At 39.8% G+C, this 16,520-nt stretch overlaps 1 protein-coding gene across 1 annotated transcript in view; it reads left to right on the forward strand.

The window, feature by feature from the left end:
- NCKAP5 (NCK associated protein 5) overlaps positions 1–15,901 on the forward strand; it is a gene marked incomplete at its 5' end in the record, with an annotated part of 361,891 nt that extends 345,990 nt beyond the window's left edge. The window contains one exon of the mRNA XM_084264849.1: positions 15,560–15,901. Within this exon, the coding sequence (XP_084120975.1) occupies positions 15,560–15,841 (282 nt within the window). The 3' untranslated portion in view covers positions 15,842–15,901. The remainder of the gene's footprint in view (positions 1–15,559) is intronic.
- Positions 15,902–16,520: the final 619 nt, after the last annotated feature.

Below are 16,520 nucleotides of genomic sequence, written 5' to 3' on the forward strand. Positions count from 1 at the left end.
TCAGGAAGCTGTAGAGAACAATGAGCTCACCCCTGAGCCTCATTTTCTCCAAACCAGACAAGCCCAAAGTCTTCAGCCACTCCTCAGATGACATTCCTTTCAGCTACGTCACCAGCTTTGTTGCCCTCCTCTGGATGTGTTCAGGGACCTTCACATCCTTCTTAAATTGTGAGGCCCAGAGCTGCACACAGCACTGACTACAGTAGGATAAACCACCTGTTTTGGCTGGCTGGTAATGCTGTGCTTGGTGCACCCCAGGATGCAGCTCACCCTCCTGGCTGCCAGGGCATACTGGTGACTCCTACTGAACTGCAGTCGACCAGCACCTCCAGATCCCTTTCTGCAGGGCTCCTCTCCAGCCACTCCTCTCTCAGTTTACACTTGTGCCTAGGTGTGAATCCTGCATTTTGACTTGTTAAATTTCATTCCATTAATCGTAGCCCAATGCTCCAATCTCTCTAGATCCCTCTGCAAGTCCCCTTGTCCCTCAAGAGAGTCAGCAGCACTGATAATCATCAGCAGACTTGCTAGTGGTGCATTCATCCCCGGTGTCCAGATCGTTGATAAATATATTGGACATGACTGGCCATAGAATTGAACCCAGAGAGACACTGCCAATGACAGGTCTGCCCTTCAGCCATGGCTTCACCCAGCACACTGTGAAACCCATTCATCCCACAGTCAGACAACTTGTCCAGAAGGATGCTGTGAAGGACAGTATCAGAAGCCTTGTTGAAGTCCTTCCCTTCATCCACTAGGCAGGTGACCTTATCAAAGAATGATATCAAATTAGTTAAATGGCACTTTCCCTTTGTGAACCCATGTTGGCTGTGCTGGATGATTGCATTATTGGCTGAGTTTGGGTGGATGAAGAGTAAAAGAGAAGTGAGTAGGAATGAAAAATATTAAATATGAATGTCTTATACTGCTGAACATTATAAAATTAAAATGTTAACCATGCAGTAATGCAGTGTCTGAACTTCACCAAGAGAAGTTACCAGTCAGGGAAACGTGGTGCTAACACATGTACTGACATACAATACAAATTTGAAATGTAAGAGCTTTTTGGACAATGCCTGAAATCAAGGAATAGAGGTAGCTAAGCAGCCAACACACAGTTCCTCATCACTGTTGAAAGAACTGCAGAGTCTTTCTTGTGGCCTTGAAAATTGGTGGTTGAAAATTGGTTGAGTTATTCTCCTTTTATCTGGCAGAATTATGATCTGTAGCATCCTCCTTCTATACGCTGGCTCTGTGAGCAATGTCATGGAACCTCAGCAGGACTTTCCCCTTGGTTTAAAAGGAAGACCAAATACTGTGTATTTTTTAATCTGGTTCTACAACATTACAATTGGGATCATATCATAATGAAATTATTTGGAGTATAAGCAACTGGAAAATGCTAAATCTATATAATTTTTAAAAATATTTTTATTATTACTGTTATTGGAGCATCATCCTTTCTGTTTGTGATTCTGAGAACCACTCTAACAAGCCTGGGTACCAGAGAGTTCAACAGTTACATTACAGCACTTCTGTAAGTAAAATTCACTGTAAAAACATGGAATCTGCATTATGACATTATTAGTGGCACAGTGATGAAAACAGAGGCAGCAGAACAAGCCAAAGAACAGCAGTCACCATGTAAAAAATGTGCATAATGTGGAGAGCTGTAGCCTTTCCAGGTAGCTGCTAAAGACTGAATAGTCTTTGGAGATTCTCTTTGCTTATGGTGTTTCATCACTAGCAGTGGTTGTACTGGAAGATGGAAGTGCCTAGCTATGAAGGAAATTTAGGTATAAAGACATTTATCTTCTTGTCTTGTTCTACTGGGCAAATTGGTTTTTTTCCTCACATTACAGAAGAACTACTTGGTTGCTCAATTAGTATGTTTTTTGAGTGGAAAGGGAGCTAATGTTGATGGCACCCACTGGTGTCACATGCACTGCATTTAGCTCAGCAGTGTCTTTCTGTCCCTGTGAAAGTGTTGGGGAACCCACACGTTCTCCCATCACAGCCAAAAACTTTGATAACAAGTGCTGTAGACTTGGGATTTCAGTCATCTCCTGCCATTCCTGTGGGAGATAGAGCTTTTTTGTCTTCATTTCCTGTTCTTCCAGAAGTTTGTAAGGCATGGAGTCTGGATGTCAAAGGATAGAAGAATCCAAATTTGTAAGTGCATCATTATATAGATAATTACCATTCATATTTACTCAGGGACAAAAACTACTCAGTGTCCATAGGCCCTAGGACACCGGCACGAACAGAACCATCTCTGCAGGCTCTGTAGGCTCTAGATAGCAGAAAACCCCTGGGCTTTTTAGAAATAAAATCACAGACAACTCCAATTGATGTATCAGAGTCTGGCTTGCTGTTGCTGGTGGCATTAGCATTTGCTAACCTGTGCTAAGCCAATTTTGTGAGACAGTTGGGAGTTTAACAAACCTATTTCAGATTGTATTTTGGAAGAATCTCAAGCATGGAGGAAACTGGTCATGTTCTGTTCATTGCAGCAGATGGTATCCCATTTGGTGTTTGTTAGCTCTGTTTGCAGCTCAATATTTTGTTTCTAGGGGAACTCAGTAAGTTAAATAATTTATCTCTCTAATGCATCAAGAGTCTGATCCAAAGTCTACTGAAGTCAGTGTAAAACATTTGATTAACTACCACATACACTGGATAAAATGCCAGGTCCCGCATGTTGAAGAGCATTTCAGCTGCTGGCTGCTGAGGGGAACGATACAGGGCTCTGTCTTTCCACAGAGAATTTTCTGGCTGCAAATTAAAAAAAAAAAACAAACCCACCTAAGAATTCAAATAGTGACAAAAAGCTTAGCAGTTCAGTCTGCGGGACTGTGGAGATCAGGGTGTTGCTCTGGCTGACTGTCCAGATTGCCAAACTTTTCTTGCTTTTAAATTCCCCTTTTTAAAATAAAGAATATAAACAATACCTTCCAGCTGCATTTAGGATTTAATCCAGTACTGTTAGCAGGCTGCTTTGCGGGCTTTGAAGGCCCAGTAGCAGTGCTAAGCAAATAGTCATTATCACTGAATATTCTCATCAAGCATTCTCACCCAAGATGAGATCTTGCAGTACAAGGGCTAACCACAAACACATCACCCCTCTGCTGAGGAGTTTGCAGAATGTCAGAAGCAGATTCCCACCCTGCTCCTGCAGAGCAGAGCTACACCCCCAGCAGCAGTCCTGCTGCCCATACAGGACCAACGGGGAGGGATTCTTATTCCATTCTCACAAGTGTTTGAATCCTGAACAATCTGAAATATTGAAGAATCAACACTTTAAAGAATATTTTTTTAATTCCAATAACTATCGATGTTTGCTTTCAGCAACACATTTCAAATTATTCCTTCACCAGGATGGTCTGGGAACTGCTTTATTCTGGGGGGTTTTGCCCAAGTTTCCTGCTTGTATCATCTTTGGTCATTCAAAAAATGACTGCATGCCAGCTCCACAGTTTCTGCATGAATTGCAGTTGTATTTTAGTCCTCCTAGTGGCCTGCTGTATTAACGGTGTGTAACAACAGTGTCAATCCCTGTTTAGGCACGGGAACGTGGCTCATCTGCTGGTATCTCACAATAGTTCACAGTGGTAATGCTGCAGGAGCACTCCTGTATTTCTGAGGTCAATACATCTTCTGAAGCGTTTGTCCAACAAATCCATTCATGTGGCTGGCTATCCCTTCACATACATCACTTCACATTTCTTTATTTATACACAAATTGTAGTGAAATCAATACAAAAAGCACAACATTATTCTGTCACTGCAGGAAGCCCACTATGAGAACTGGAGCCTGTCGTGGTTCCTCACACCAAATTCCTACTTTGATCTTTCCCAACAAAGGTTTTCTCAAAGCCAAATGGGGGGTGGGGGGGTGGGGTCAGACCCCACAGAACTGAGGTTCCTGGTATATATTATGTGTGCTTCCTTTCTCTGAAAAAACCTCCAAAGCCCGGTCAAAATAACACCACACATTCTAAGAGGGGACTTCTATAGCCCTGGTGGACTCAGCAGAAATGTTTACCAGCCTTTCAGATCCTCTTAGCTGCTTAACCTGAACCTCACTGTTGTCCAGGGAAGGCAAAGGTCTGTCCAGGACACTTGTCCTTGCCTCCTTTCCATTTCAAGGCTGTGCCCCTCAGAGAGAACTTGCAACCATTAATGCCTTCTACCAGATCCAAGAGACATTTTGTATGCCTGGCTGAACTAAATGGTAGGATAGAGGTGTACACCAGAAACAGGTTTACTTAAAAGATGAAGCAAACAAATCTGTACCCATAAATTAACTAAAATTCCCCTCTGATCTCAGTGAAATGATGTGTACTAATCAAAAGGTGTATCACTGCTTTAATTTTGTGAGGAGACAAGTTGAACACAATAACTCTCCTGGCTGTAGCAACTTCTTGTATCTCTAGCAGTGGTCATCTTGGTGCCCAGCATTACTCTGCTTAATTCACAGTGTTTCTTTCTGACCATCCTTTAGAGCTGTGCTAAGGAATATCGTCTGCAATCTGTGTTTATGACATGAATTGCCTATTCCCTGTAGGTAACCCTGTCTTTCACGTTTCCTTTTGGATTAATCCACACGGTTACTGAATCAGAGCCCAGGACTGTATCCTTGAGTTGTCTGGTAAATATGATATTTGTTAGAATCTATAGTTTTTTCATCAAGATACAGAATTTAGGGTACTCCTTAATCCACAAATCAAATAAGTCATCCTGTCCCTTAGCCCCATGAGACAAGTGAGAGGGCTGAGCAGGGAAGCACAGTAGTTGCAGTTAACACAAGTCTTGTTTCTGACAGATACAGGCAGGACAGCTTATGTATTTTGCACACTCAAAGTAGGCATTTTAAGAGTGTGAATGGCTGGCCCCAGCAGTGGTCAAATAAAACTGCAGCAACTGTGGAGGTGAGACCAGGGAAGGAAACAAAGAAGACCTGAGAGCTGGCTCCAGCGATACCGGGAGCTTGTCTGTGGGATATGGACAGCACAGGAATCACAGCAGTGGAGTACTATGTTAAAGGTGATGCGGAAAATCTTTGTAGCATAACTGATAAGTAACTTAGAAACTGAGGCCTTGCAAGTAGACACAGCCAAGAAGTGCCCTTGGCTGGTCTCTGAGGCACCGTACTCAGCTCAAATCATATCAACGTGCTTCCCAGCTCCGCCATCTTGGCACTCTTGGTTCTTCCTTGTATAAACAGCAGGGGAGTAGTTCTTGCTACATCCTACCACATGTCAGCATCCAACAGATGTTTCAATGGTTCTTGCTCAGCTTTTAACAGGAGGCAGCCAGGGTGCAGCTGTAATGCCTTCTTACAGCGGATTTCTCTTCTGTGGCAGTAAACATAGGCTTGGGTCACAGGGTGATTTCCTGAGCCAGCAGCACATCACACTGGGCACATTGCTGTGGCCACATGAACGAGATGATTGCAAACACTCTTCTCCTCTTCAGCACCTTGAGTGGGGAAGCCACACAGGCAGACACCTGCAGCTCCCCACTCTTGCACAGGGAGCCTGGGAGCCCCTGCCGATGGGCCTGAGCTAACAAACATGTCCTCAAGCACATCTGAAACTCAGCCATGAATTTCTCAGCTTTTAAATTACATTTTTTACTTGATTATCTTCCAACAGGTTTTTGGTTTTTTTAATTCTTGATTAATTTGGGGTTGGCTATTTAATACATTGTTTGGTTAACTAATTCATGTAGCTGTTTATAATTATTGCCTTACTATAAAATCATCTTAATAGAAGGCTGCTTGGGGTTGGGTTTTTTTTTTGTTTTCTTTCCAGTAGAATAACAAGTTATTTTATTATTCAAACAAGGCTTACTTCCTGCTGTTTTCAATAAGATTTTTAATAAATATGTAAATTTAAAAATTAATTTACTGCATACGTTTGGCAGCATGATTCTTGAACTGACAAAAGTTTGATGGATTGTAAAATTATCCTCCATAAAAATCATCAGTCATAGTAAACAGAATTTATCAACCTCTGGTAATTTTACAGCTTTTTCTTCATCTTATCTTCTGTTAGGAACTCACTTAAAATTGATTATAATATAGTATGTTTCTAGAACTGTAATTCATTCATAGATTAATTAGATTTTAGGTTAATATCCTATCATGGTATAGGACATAAGCCAACAGTGTTTTCCAGTTGTTACAGAACTGCAGTAGAGAAACCTTGATTACTGTTCCCATGTGGTTTAACCGCCAAGACTAATCACTAATCAAATTCAAACGACATAAAATGGAACATCCTTCATAGCATTTATTTTCTAGCTGACTTATACTATGGGCTCTTTATTGATACAACTTGGTGTACTGAAATGAACTAAAAATTGCGAGAGGATTTATCCTTCTACTTTAATTTGGTTCTGCAGCTCTCGCTCAGTTTAGTGCCTGTTGTGCCTCTGTCCCTGAAAATGCACTGCCCTACAGTGAAGATAAACTATTTGCATAAATTTAGAAAGTACATGTAAATAACTACTGTTATGTGGGATCTGATGGCAGATGAACTTAAACATAGGTTTCCCTTCTGCAATTCATGCTTTGCGTGAATCAGTACTGACAATTGTGCAGATCACAACATCAGCTGAAGAGGTGGCAAGTGCAGTCAGGTAACCAACACCATTATTTGCATCTGTCCTGTCCCAGATTTCTCTGATTACAAAGGAACTTCTGTAGCCTCATTGCACAGGGTCAGAAAAGAGTCCTGGCTGCAACAGTTTTACTGGGAGGACAACCTGGGCTCCAGTCTCTTCCTCTGCTGCCTCCAGGAGTACTTACCAGTGCAATGTGTGGCATGATGCCCAGCCATATCCCCTAACACTCACTCAGGGGATGTGGTATCCACATCCTTGTACAGGAGAGCATACCTGGCTGGTTCTTAATGCCTTCCAGAGGCCAGGTGTCACAGAAGGGGAAAGAAAGGGCAATGGGGTTTGGTTAGATTCATTAGAGGTGAAAAAACCCATTAGAGGTAAAAAAAACCCCCGATTAAATCTGGAGTGGGAAGGAAAACTACAACTTCAGGCTCCTAAACCAAACTGTTTTGTTGGGGTGGGGTTTAAGCAGGCTAATTCAGATATTTTTTTTAAGAATAAAGAAAATCCTGCTTCCAAATGTGAAAATTATCACCTCTGTATTTCTACTTGGTGAGAGCTTAGAAGCATCATCATTTCATTCTGATGTGTGTCCACCATGTACGTGAACGTGGAGGCTCCCTCCACAGTGGCTAAATGCCCAGTCATGCAGAGGTGGACTGATGGGTCTGGAAAGATTGTTTGTCTCTACCCAACTGTCCTCCTCAAAGGCTAAAAATGAGAAAACTATTTGCTGTGAAGCTCACTCCTTTGTTTAAATGACCTCTATGAATCATCTTTAAAACTTATAAGAAGGGACATTCCCTTTCTTTCCTCTGCAGGTCTTCCCACAGAGATTCATCTTCTTTGAACTCCCCTGCAGACAGCACAGCCCTCTTAGTGCATGCAACAAGCCAATTTTCATAGCTGGGAGAACTATTTCTACACGATTCCTTTATACTTCTGATTTGCTCTTGATGCTGCCACTCTACATTGCTCATTCTCCATCTGCTGCTTCTGTCTTTTGCCCTTAAGTCAGCTGGTGTACCTTGGATAGTCACAGGCTAACCTGAAGTTAATCTAGTCCAGTACTCAAAAGAGAGGATTACTAGTGTGGAAAATCATTACCCGCTACCGATTACCATTTGCAGCACAGTCTGGAAGTGCAGTTCTGTTTTCCATCAGTATGCTGGGTGACTGACATACAGACATTGCAGGCCAGGAACTCAGGCGTCACTGGAGAGTGAGGGGATAAGTGTCTTTGTAATTACCAAAATAAATAGTCTTGTTCGAAAAAGCCAAAGGTGGAAGATGAAGATAGGTAAGAACACAGCTAATGCTTGGGAACAGCAGTGTAAGAAGAGTTCAGCCATACAGAAAAATGACCCCGATTACTGAAAATGTCAGTGAGATTATATGTTGTATGAGTATGATCCTGCATTCACTGAGGTTGAGAGGATTTTTTTTTCCTACACTCTAATGTGGGATACTATCTGTCTCTTTTAGTACTACTGCATTTTGTGTTAGATTTAAAAAAAATCTTTCTTGAACTATGTTTTTTTTCCTCTTCCTGATTTCGTTCTGAGTAAGTATCCCAATTTGAAAAGGAAAAAAAAAAAAGTCCTCCAAACCCATAATCTAGGATAAAATTGTAGCCCTTTTTAATTGAAACAATCAGCTGTACTTTCATCAACCTGAGGGCAACTACTTTCATTCAGTAGGAAAAACCTCTCTATATTAACATGATAGGTGGTGAAGTACAGTCTGATGAAGACTGAAGCAGTGAAGTTACTTCAGACTGTATAGCTCCAGTACCATTTAGTAGGTTATCACTGGCAACATAACCCTCAAGATGATTTTGTCAAGGGATAGCACTGAACTCCAAATGGTTAAGCCATGTTCAGTAACTTTGTCAGCAATCTTACCTTGCAGTATGAATTTTTTTCCTCTGTGATTTTTTCTCATTGCAAGGAATTCAGAACAATTTTGTTATTTAACTCCCCGTAGGAGTAAAGCTAAAAGGATCTCTGAAAAGTAAAGAGTATCCTATGCATGTCTTGTTCATTTTCAGTCTATCAGGTTCTAAAAACTGAGCATCGACTTCCCTTCTCATGATGGATATTTCTTCCTTAATGGCTTGTGATGAGCCTCTGATTGCAGTAAGCATTGCTTTTAGAGGGTAGTTCCCTCTGTGAGAAGGAAAATTGGTGGTTCCACCAATGTGAAGAGAGTGAGGCCCTGCTTTACCTTCTGGAGGAAGTACCAGTGTTTAATTGCTTTTCTTTCTAGTATCTCCCCTCAACACACTTGACTGAGGACCTGCACTATGACCATTTTCCAAAGTATTGCCACTTGGAATTATAGTTTCTTACTGTATTTTAAATAAACCTTGTCCACATACAGTCAGTGCATCCAGTGGCCATTCTGAGGCACTACAAGAAGACAACCATATTTGTAGCATTCAGTTCATAACCAAGCAGAAGGTAAAAAGCTAGATCTACCTGACCTGGAAAATCCTGGTTGATTAAATTATACAGAAGTTCAAAGAGAGTTGGTATATACCTAATCAGGTCAAACAGTCTTGTCAGAGCAACAAAATAATCATATACTTTGTAAATTATGACGATATTCTTGGCACTAGAATGCTGAATGTACATAGTCATCTCATCATTTTATGAAAACTATGCTTTTGAAAGCGTAAAGTTCAATTCACTAAACTATCTTTTATTTCCTACACCACCCAAGAATTCAAACTATAGACAACATGTCTCAGCTCCTCAGTCACCTGTTCATTAAGCAATAGCTCCTTTATCCAGATCTGCAGTTATGAATCATACACAGTTCATGCTAATCAGCTTTATTTCCTCTAAAGTAATTTACTTACAATTCAGGATCATCAGAAATGCTGTCCTTTTGATACTAAAATAGATTTGTAGGTTGTTATACAGCAGGCAAGCTTTGGTTCTGTTACCATTGTTGTGTTAGCCAGAATGCCATAAGTGGGTGACATATATGCACTTATGTATATTTGGCTTTCCTATAAAATGCTGAACGGACTAATGAACCTAAAAATACTTCATATCAATGCATTTTTTCCAAGGAAAGAAACTGGCACTTATTGTTTATCTTGAAAATCTGATGGTGTGTCTGAGAGATCATTGTCTGCTACAGCAAAATAATCATGGGATTTCTGCTCAAGTAGAAAAAAAGAAAAGTGATTCATTATTTCAAAAATTATTTTACTGTCAGTCCGGAAAATAGATGAAAGCTTCTGAGAATATACAAGGGAGAGCAAGGCTTATCTTATTATTTAAGGTTATGCTTTAAAGGGAAAGAAGTTCAAACATCACATTTTTAGCTCAGCTCTAATACAGCAGAGGTCATGCAGTTACAGCTTTCACCTTTGTAGTTTCCTGGATGTGACTGTACAACTATTTTCACTGCAGAGTGTTACCTGTCCACATGATGTTAAATGAGATCTAGAGATTTTTTCACATTCCACAGAATCTACCATTGCATTTTGTCCTGGCCAGCTGATAGAAAGCTGCTACCTGACAGTTCAAAACCAACTCTTACTAGGTTACACCTTTCTATGGCAAACTGGCTGTGTAACACCACTGAATTCAGGGGGAAGTTAGTTCTGATTACACCAGCATCTCTCTGATCAGAATACTGTTCTGTATCTGAGTACACCTACTATGCAAGAAGCTGTGAACATACTAATAGTGTTCCACTAAACAGGTTATGTATGAGCAACCTATGTAATGCTGCAACTGCATATCCCACATAGACCCATTGTGTCAAAGATACAAACCAATTATAGGACTAGAGGATGTCTAGATGGGTAAAACTCTGAATTTCAAATAAGAAGCAGTGGCATTATGGGATTGAGTTTACCCTGAATGTATGCAGACAGAGTAACTAATCATTTTTTAAAAGGTTTAAATCTAGCAAATTGTTTTCCTTCACAATAAAGTTTTAAATAATAACTAAAAAAATAAAAAGTGAGCATACTTTGTATCTCCTATTAGAGATCAGATCTGAAATGGAAGACCTTGAGTTATACAATTAAGTATTGATTTTGTTGATCTATATTTAATTCTCATAGCAATTTAGTTGGTTTTACCCAATAGTGTTTTGCAGTTATACTTCACTTGAAGCAATGCCCTTCTTGCTTTTGTGTTAATCTAAAAACTAAATTGCCCAGTGCATGAGAGACATAAATAAAGTTCATTTTATTCTTGTGTGTAACTGATTCTGAGCCCTTTAAAAGCGCTGGTTAACTAAACTTAGACAGCTGGAAAATACATTTATCCTGCAGAATGGTTCGTTGCTGATTCTGGGCCCTGGCATGCCTCATAAGCATAACCTGACCCCAGGCAATCAGGGCTTCTGTGTGTTACCAGAGAGAAGAAGTGGACTTGCTGTTGCACTCCTTCCCGTGTGCCAGCTGTGGGGTCCTTCGTACCTGGGGCCAGCCCACCCTTCCCTGCTCCTTCCCATTAGACCTGCAGTCTCTGTGCCAGGCAGAACAGCTACAGCTGTGACTAGTCCTTGATCACACAGCACTGAAAATACATTCTACCCACATGTAACCTCTCATTTTTAAAGTTTAAAAAGAAATCTAATGTGATGTATTAATGTAGAAATAACACCTATTTATAATGTATCAGTGTAACTGCAGGCTAGTTTTGTTTTGCTAATTTGCTGTGCTTGAAGTGACATGCCAGATTTTATTATATCACTAATGGGTTTTAGTTATTCCCTTTAGGATGTTGCCAACAAGGAAACATTATTCTGATTCATGACTCATGAGTTTATTTCAAAGTGATGTGACTCATGATGAATGTATTATGTCAGATAGAGTTTCTCTTCTTCTGAGCACTAGTAACTGCTCTCAGGTGGTGTAAAGCACCCCGTACTGGCTAGCTAAGAAACTCCAGCAGTGGGAAGCTCTCTACTTACTCAGAGTAGAACAAATGCTCCCCATACCCTAAGGCTATAACAGTATGGATTTTCTATACAAAATATAGTTAGTGTAAGTAAAACAAGCTATACATTGATCTGCTCTAGGATGATGGGCTGATGTTTTTACAGAGGCACTGTGAAAATCACAGTCCTTTCCTGCACTGCACCTTTTTTTAATGGTTAGACCAAAATCTGTGCCTATATCTTTGTTAATACTTAGGAAAATCTATAGTGACCACACCAAAGGCAGCAGACACCTTATTTGTTCATGGAACAGATGCAGAATAGTCAGCAGCAAAGTCAACGCCTTCAGCCTGAAATGGCTTTAGGTACCACTCCTGAGAAGAATCCTGCCCAAGAACAAGCATGTTGGTCCCACTTCAGCTCTTCTGGCAGCACTGAACAAAATCACCAAGTCCTTTTGTTTCCTGTGGGGATAAAACCACCTGTTCCTTACGCAGAAAGTCGCAACTAATTAGGAAGATGTGATTGGAACCCATGATGGAGGTTAGGTGCTCTCTATGCTAGTGCCACATCTCACACGGTTCTCAGGGATACAGAACATGTCTGACCTGCTCCCCAATGTTCCTGTCTGCAGGAAAAGCTACTGATTCACATTAATGCGACTCTCAAATGCATTAATGAACTAATCCTTTGTAAATGCACAATGGTAACATCTTTGGGCTAGCCGTGAACAAGACTGAAGACACTACTTAACCACATACCCAATTTATCAAACAAATTCTTTGCTTTTGCCTTTTGATTCATCTAGCAGCTGTTGTGACTGCCATGGAAAAGAAACTTAAGGATGAATTTAAACAAATACTCCTTGGTATTTTTTCCCAAATTGTATCTATAGTAACGACACAAAAATTTCTTAAAGAACTTGAAGTAACATTTGTTCTGACACACCAAGTTTAAAGAAATTATCAGGGACTTTTGAACTGTAGGACTGTACATAATTCTGTTACTGTGGGAGAAAAGGATTTGTTGATTATACAGGTTCTTACATTAATATTTCTGCTTAAAGGTTTCTTTATTTTTGCTCATGGAACTCAGGAGGAGTTTTCTTCCATGTGTCAAGGAGCAGAATAACATATTTTAATTTTCTAACTACAAATATATTTTTTCCTGTATGATTTAACAAAAAAAAGAACATATTTAAAGTGCAGCTATACAAATAAAATCACAAGATCATATGGTACATACTGTACATTGGATATCTGAGTAGAGTTCTAGCATATTAATATTCCTTACCAAAAGTCCCATCCAGAAAACCCCACATTCTTACTTGATTGTAAAATTAGGAATAGGTGGCTCTAGCTGCAAGAGTAATACTGTGCCTGAAACAGTGTATTCTAGACAAACAGTTTACACCTGTATCAAATGAAAAAAGTAAGTGCTACTTTCCACATCAGGTGAGCATTACCTTTGCATATAGGATTACTGTTGCAATACTGTGTTAAAGAAAGGAAAAGTTTTATTTTGCTTATGTATTTTTTTGCAAAGGGATGTAACTGGGCATTAAGACATCTAAAAAAGGACAACTGTATCTCCAAAAAAATATCCATAACATTTCTGAATTCTGTCTCTAGTAATAATTTTTGCTACATCAACTTTAACATTTGATTCTTGATGTGTCTTAGATGTACTGTTCACTACTTTATGTATCTTCTGCCAGTGGGTTTCACCGATGGACTTCACCTCAATTCAATTTCATTTGATTCAATGATTTTACATACAATCTGTAGAGAACACTTCTGTTCCCTGCAGCTTCCCTAATATAAATGGTTAGCCTTATATTAAATGACAAACCAGGGTGTGATTAAAGTAGAAGTGTATTCTAGGTTGACCTTGTAGGGTATAATAAATTATTGATTATATATATGCAGAATATACCGCTGAATTCACTCTGGTCTGTCCCATGGTTTAAATCTTGCGGTTTAAAAGCCAGGCAAAGATCCTGCTCTTGTTTTGATACTTCACCTGGACTGCTGGTGTCCCTGCCTCTCCCAACCAGGAGTTGACATTGGCCCCATATGAATCAATAACATTGTTATCACAGACCTTGCTAAGAGCAGTATTGACTTCCTGCGGCCCCCAGTCTGCGCTGAGCAGCCACATTCAGTTCATCTGAAGAAAAGCTGTAAAGTGGGAAAAATACACACAAAGAACAATCATTTAGTCTGTCATATAATGAAGAACTTTAGGTTCAGTGCTCTGAAAATTGAAAAGTGCTAGTATGTGTGTTATTTATGCCATGTCTGAGAACTTTCTCATCTGGCCTACAGAGAAGTGAAACAACAGTTTCAGTAATACTGTATAAGATTTGAAATTAGGGCAAAGGGAATAGCAATTTATGCTGAAATTGTGGAGAAGGGTCCTAAATTTGTGTTTGTTCCTGTTACAAAGGGGAGTAACTGGGGAATCCTCTGGCTTAGAAAACATTGTAATTACAGATATTGAAGACCTTAGTTTTAACTGTCATCTAAAATCAGAATCTAGTACAACATCCCCTAAAACCTTCTAAGCTGATGAATGAATTAAATGAACCAGACAGAAAATTTTCATGTACTAAGACTTCAGCATCTCCTGTTGCTTTGCATAAGTTTGTTTGAAACATTGGATAAAAGTCCTAATCCGGGCACTGTTAGCTTATGAAACATGACAAGATCACAACATAAACAGTCATTGGACTGGCATTTCGATTTTTATCTAACTAGCCATAAAAGCAAGCAATCAAACTATGCAACAGCTCATGCTCTTGCTCAAGATGTCCAGGGATAACCAGCACAGCGTGCACAGCATTGCACTTGCATGAAACTTGAATTTAAAAAAAAGAAATTTAATGCCCTTCTACAACTGGTATGTAATGACCCACATCATCCATACAACTGGCCATGCCCTATTTTCAGTGTGCTTAAAGTAACTGTTTCATTTTCTATCTAAACCAAACTATTAACCTCTTGGATTGACAGTAATTTATTGATTGTGTCTTCGCTAAGCTGATGGTAATACCAAAAAGGAGGAATGGCTTGCACTCTGACAGCATATCTCAGAATTCTCCAATCTTACCTCTCTGAGAGGCTGTTGAATGTGAGATGAACGTTATCTCCCATTTCTGTGATAATGTTATCGGTCAGAGGAGTTAGTTACACTGATTTTGAAACACCCTGCATATGACTGGCAGGTCATTTTTATTGAACTGCTCCCTGTGCAGTTACCTAACTGTTCCTTGGTCAGATCTCTGATTGAAAATACCAGTAGCTAACAAAGGGATACAATTACTCTTGTATAATCCTACTGTGTGTTTTTAATATAATGTGCTAATACATCGTCCAGCGTTCCCGCAGAATTACAACACTTCTCTGAGTAGGCCTGGCCAATATCTGATTGATTCTGGTCTGTGGGGATTGGCCCGGTTCAGTATAATTTCCTGTCTTGTTGCTTTCTTGTCTATTAGAGAGGGTTTGGGTCTGTGGAAATCAATAGCCTCACACGTGCAAAATGTGAGGTCATTCTCCAGCAAGTCTCATTTGCGCCTGTAATTTATGGAAAATGCTGTTTTCTCCTCTGAGCATATATACACACTTTTTTTTTTTAGCAGACTCCAAACTCTTAATTAAACAAAAACCTGGTTAGACAAACCCCCAAACACATCTGCAAAGGAGAAGATGAAAATTACCGTGAGGACACTGGAGATGCTTAACACATGCATAGCCAGGATCTGCTAGTTCGGGTGTTAACAGCACTTAACTGTTTTGTAAATGGAGTCCTATTTGTCTCAGCAGAATCGTTACAGTTATGATTTATCCTGAAACGGATGTTAATGTTCCATTTAATTATAACGGATATTTAAGCATCTAACAATCTATGTCCTTTAATCCTGTGAACTTTGGAAAGATGATAATTAACGGTGCGCAGTAGGATAACTTTATTTTTGTAAGAAATACATTTCTAATACTTCCCTTGCTTATTACAGAAATTGAAGCAAACTGAAGAAACAAAAGAAGATTCCCAGAATAGATTATCTAAGATTTCCCTGGAGTCTCTCAATCAATTTAACAGCAATAATGTACTTTTATTAGAAAAGGAGAAGAACTGTCTGAACAAGGTTGACGGACAAAAGGAAGAAAATGGAAAGAAAGAAGCAGCTTCCTTAAATAGCTCGGGTAGGCACGACGTGGACAATTTGGAATCCTTGAGCGATTCCCTATACGATAGCTTCTCCTCTTGTGCCAGCCAAGGCTCCAACGATGTATAGAGACACTTTTTGGTGGGCTGTGACTGCAGCACCTAATGGAGCTGAAGGTGTGAGGGGCAGGAGGGAGGGGAGAAGAGGTGGTTGTTGAAAATCATCACCCCAAATCGCTGTACTCACGGCAGGGTGCTCTGACTTATCACCACGCAGCAATAAGAGAGGCAAGCCAGCAGTCACCACGGTGCGTGAGACTCAACGCTGAACACAACGAACGGACACACAGAATAAAGTCTTAATTTTGCACTTTTGTGAATATTTGTACAGTTGTAAATATCTTGGGAAAATATATTTGTAGGGATAAATGACAGCAATAAATATTACATTGGTGCTATGCTCCTGTAATGGCAGATTACTAACTTAAAGAAATCAATGTTAATATTAACAAGAAAAGTTAGTAGATTTTTTTAAAAAGATTTATAATTGTCCTAGTCTTAAAGCTGTGTGTAGAAACACTGCATTACCATAAACCTGAGCCTCCCAGATTGCCTGTAATAAACTTTCTCAGACTCCCTGTCACAAAACACATTTTATTTTTTAGTGCAATTCCATACAGGTGTTCCAGGGAAACGTGCATTTCAGTTACCATAACTTCGCGACATGTGTCTTGTTTCAAAAGGGTTTTGACTTCGGACAGGGTGAGAAAATGAGTAGATGGAAAGGCCTGATGCTGCTGGTGCTGACG

Source organism: Gallinula chloropus (genome assembly GCF_964237585.1).
Source record: "Gallinula chloropus genome assembly, chromosome: 5".
Classification (NCBI taxonomy): domain Eukaryota; kingdom Metazoa; phylum Chordata; class Aves; order Gruiformes; family Rallidae; genus Gallinula; species Gallinula chloropus.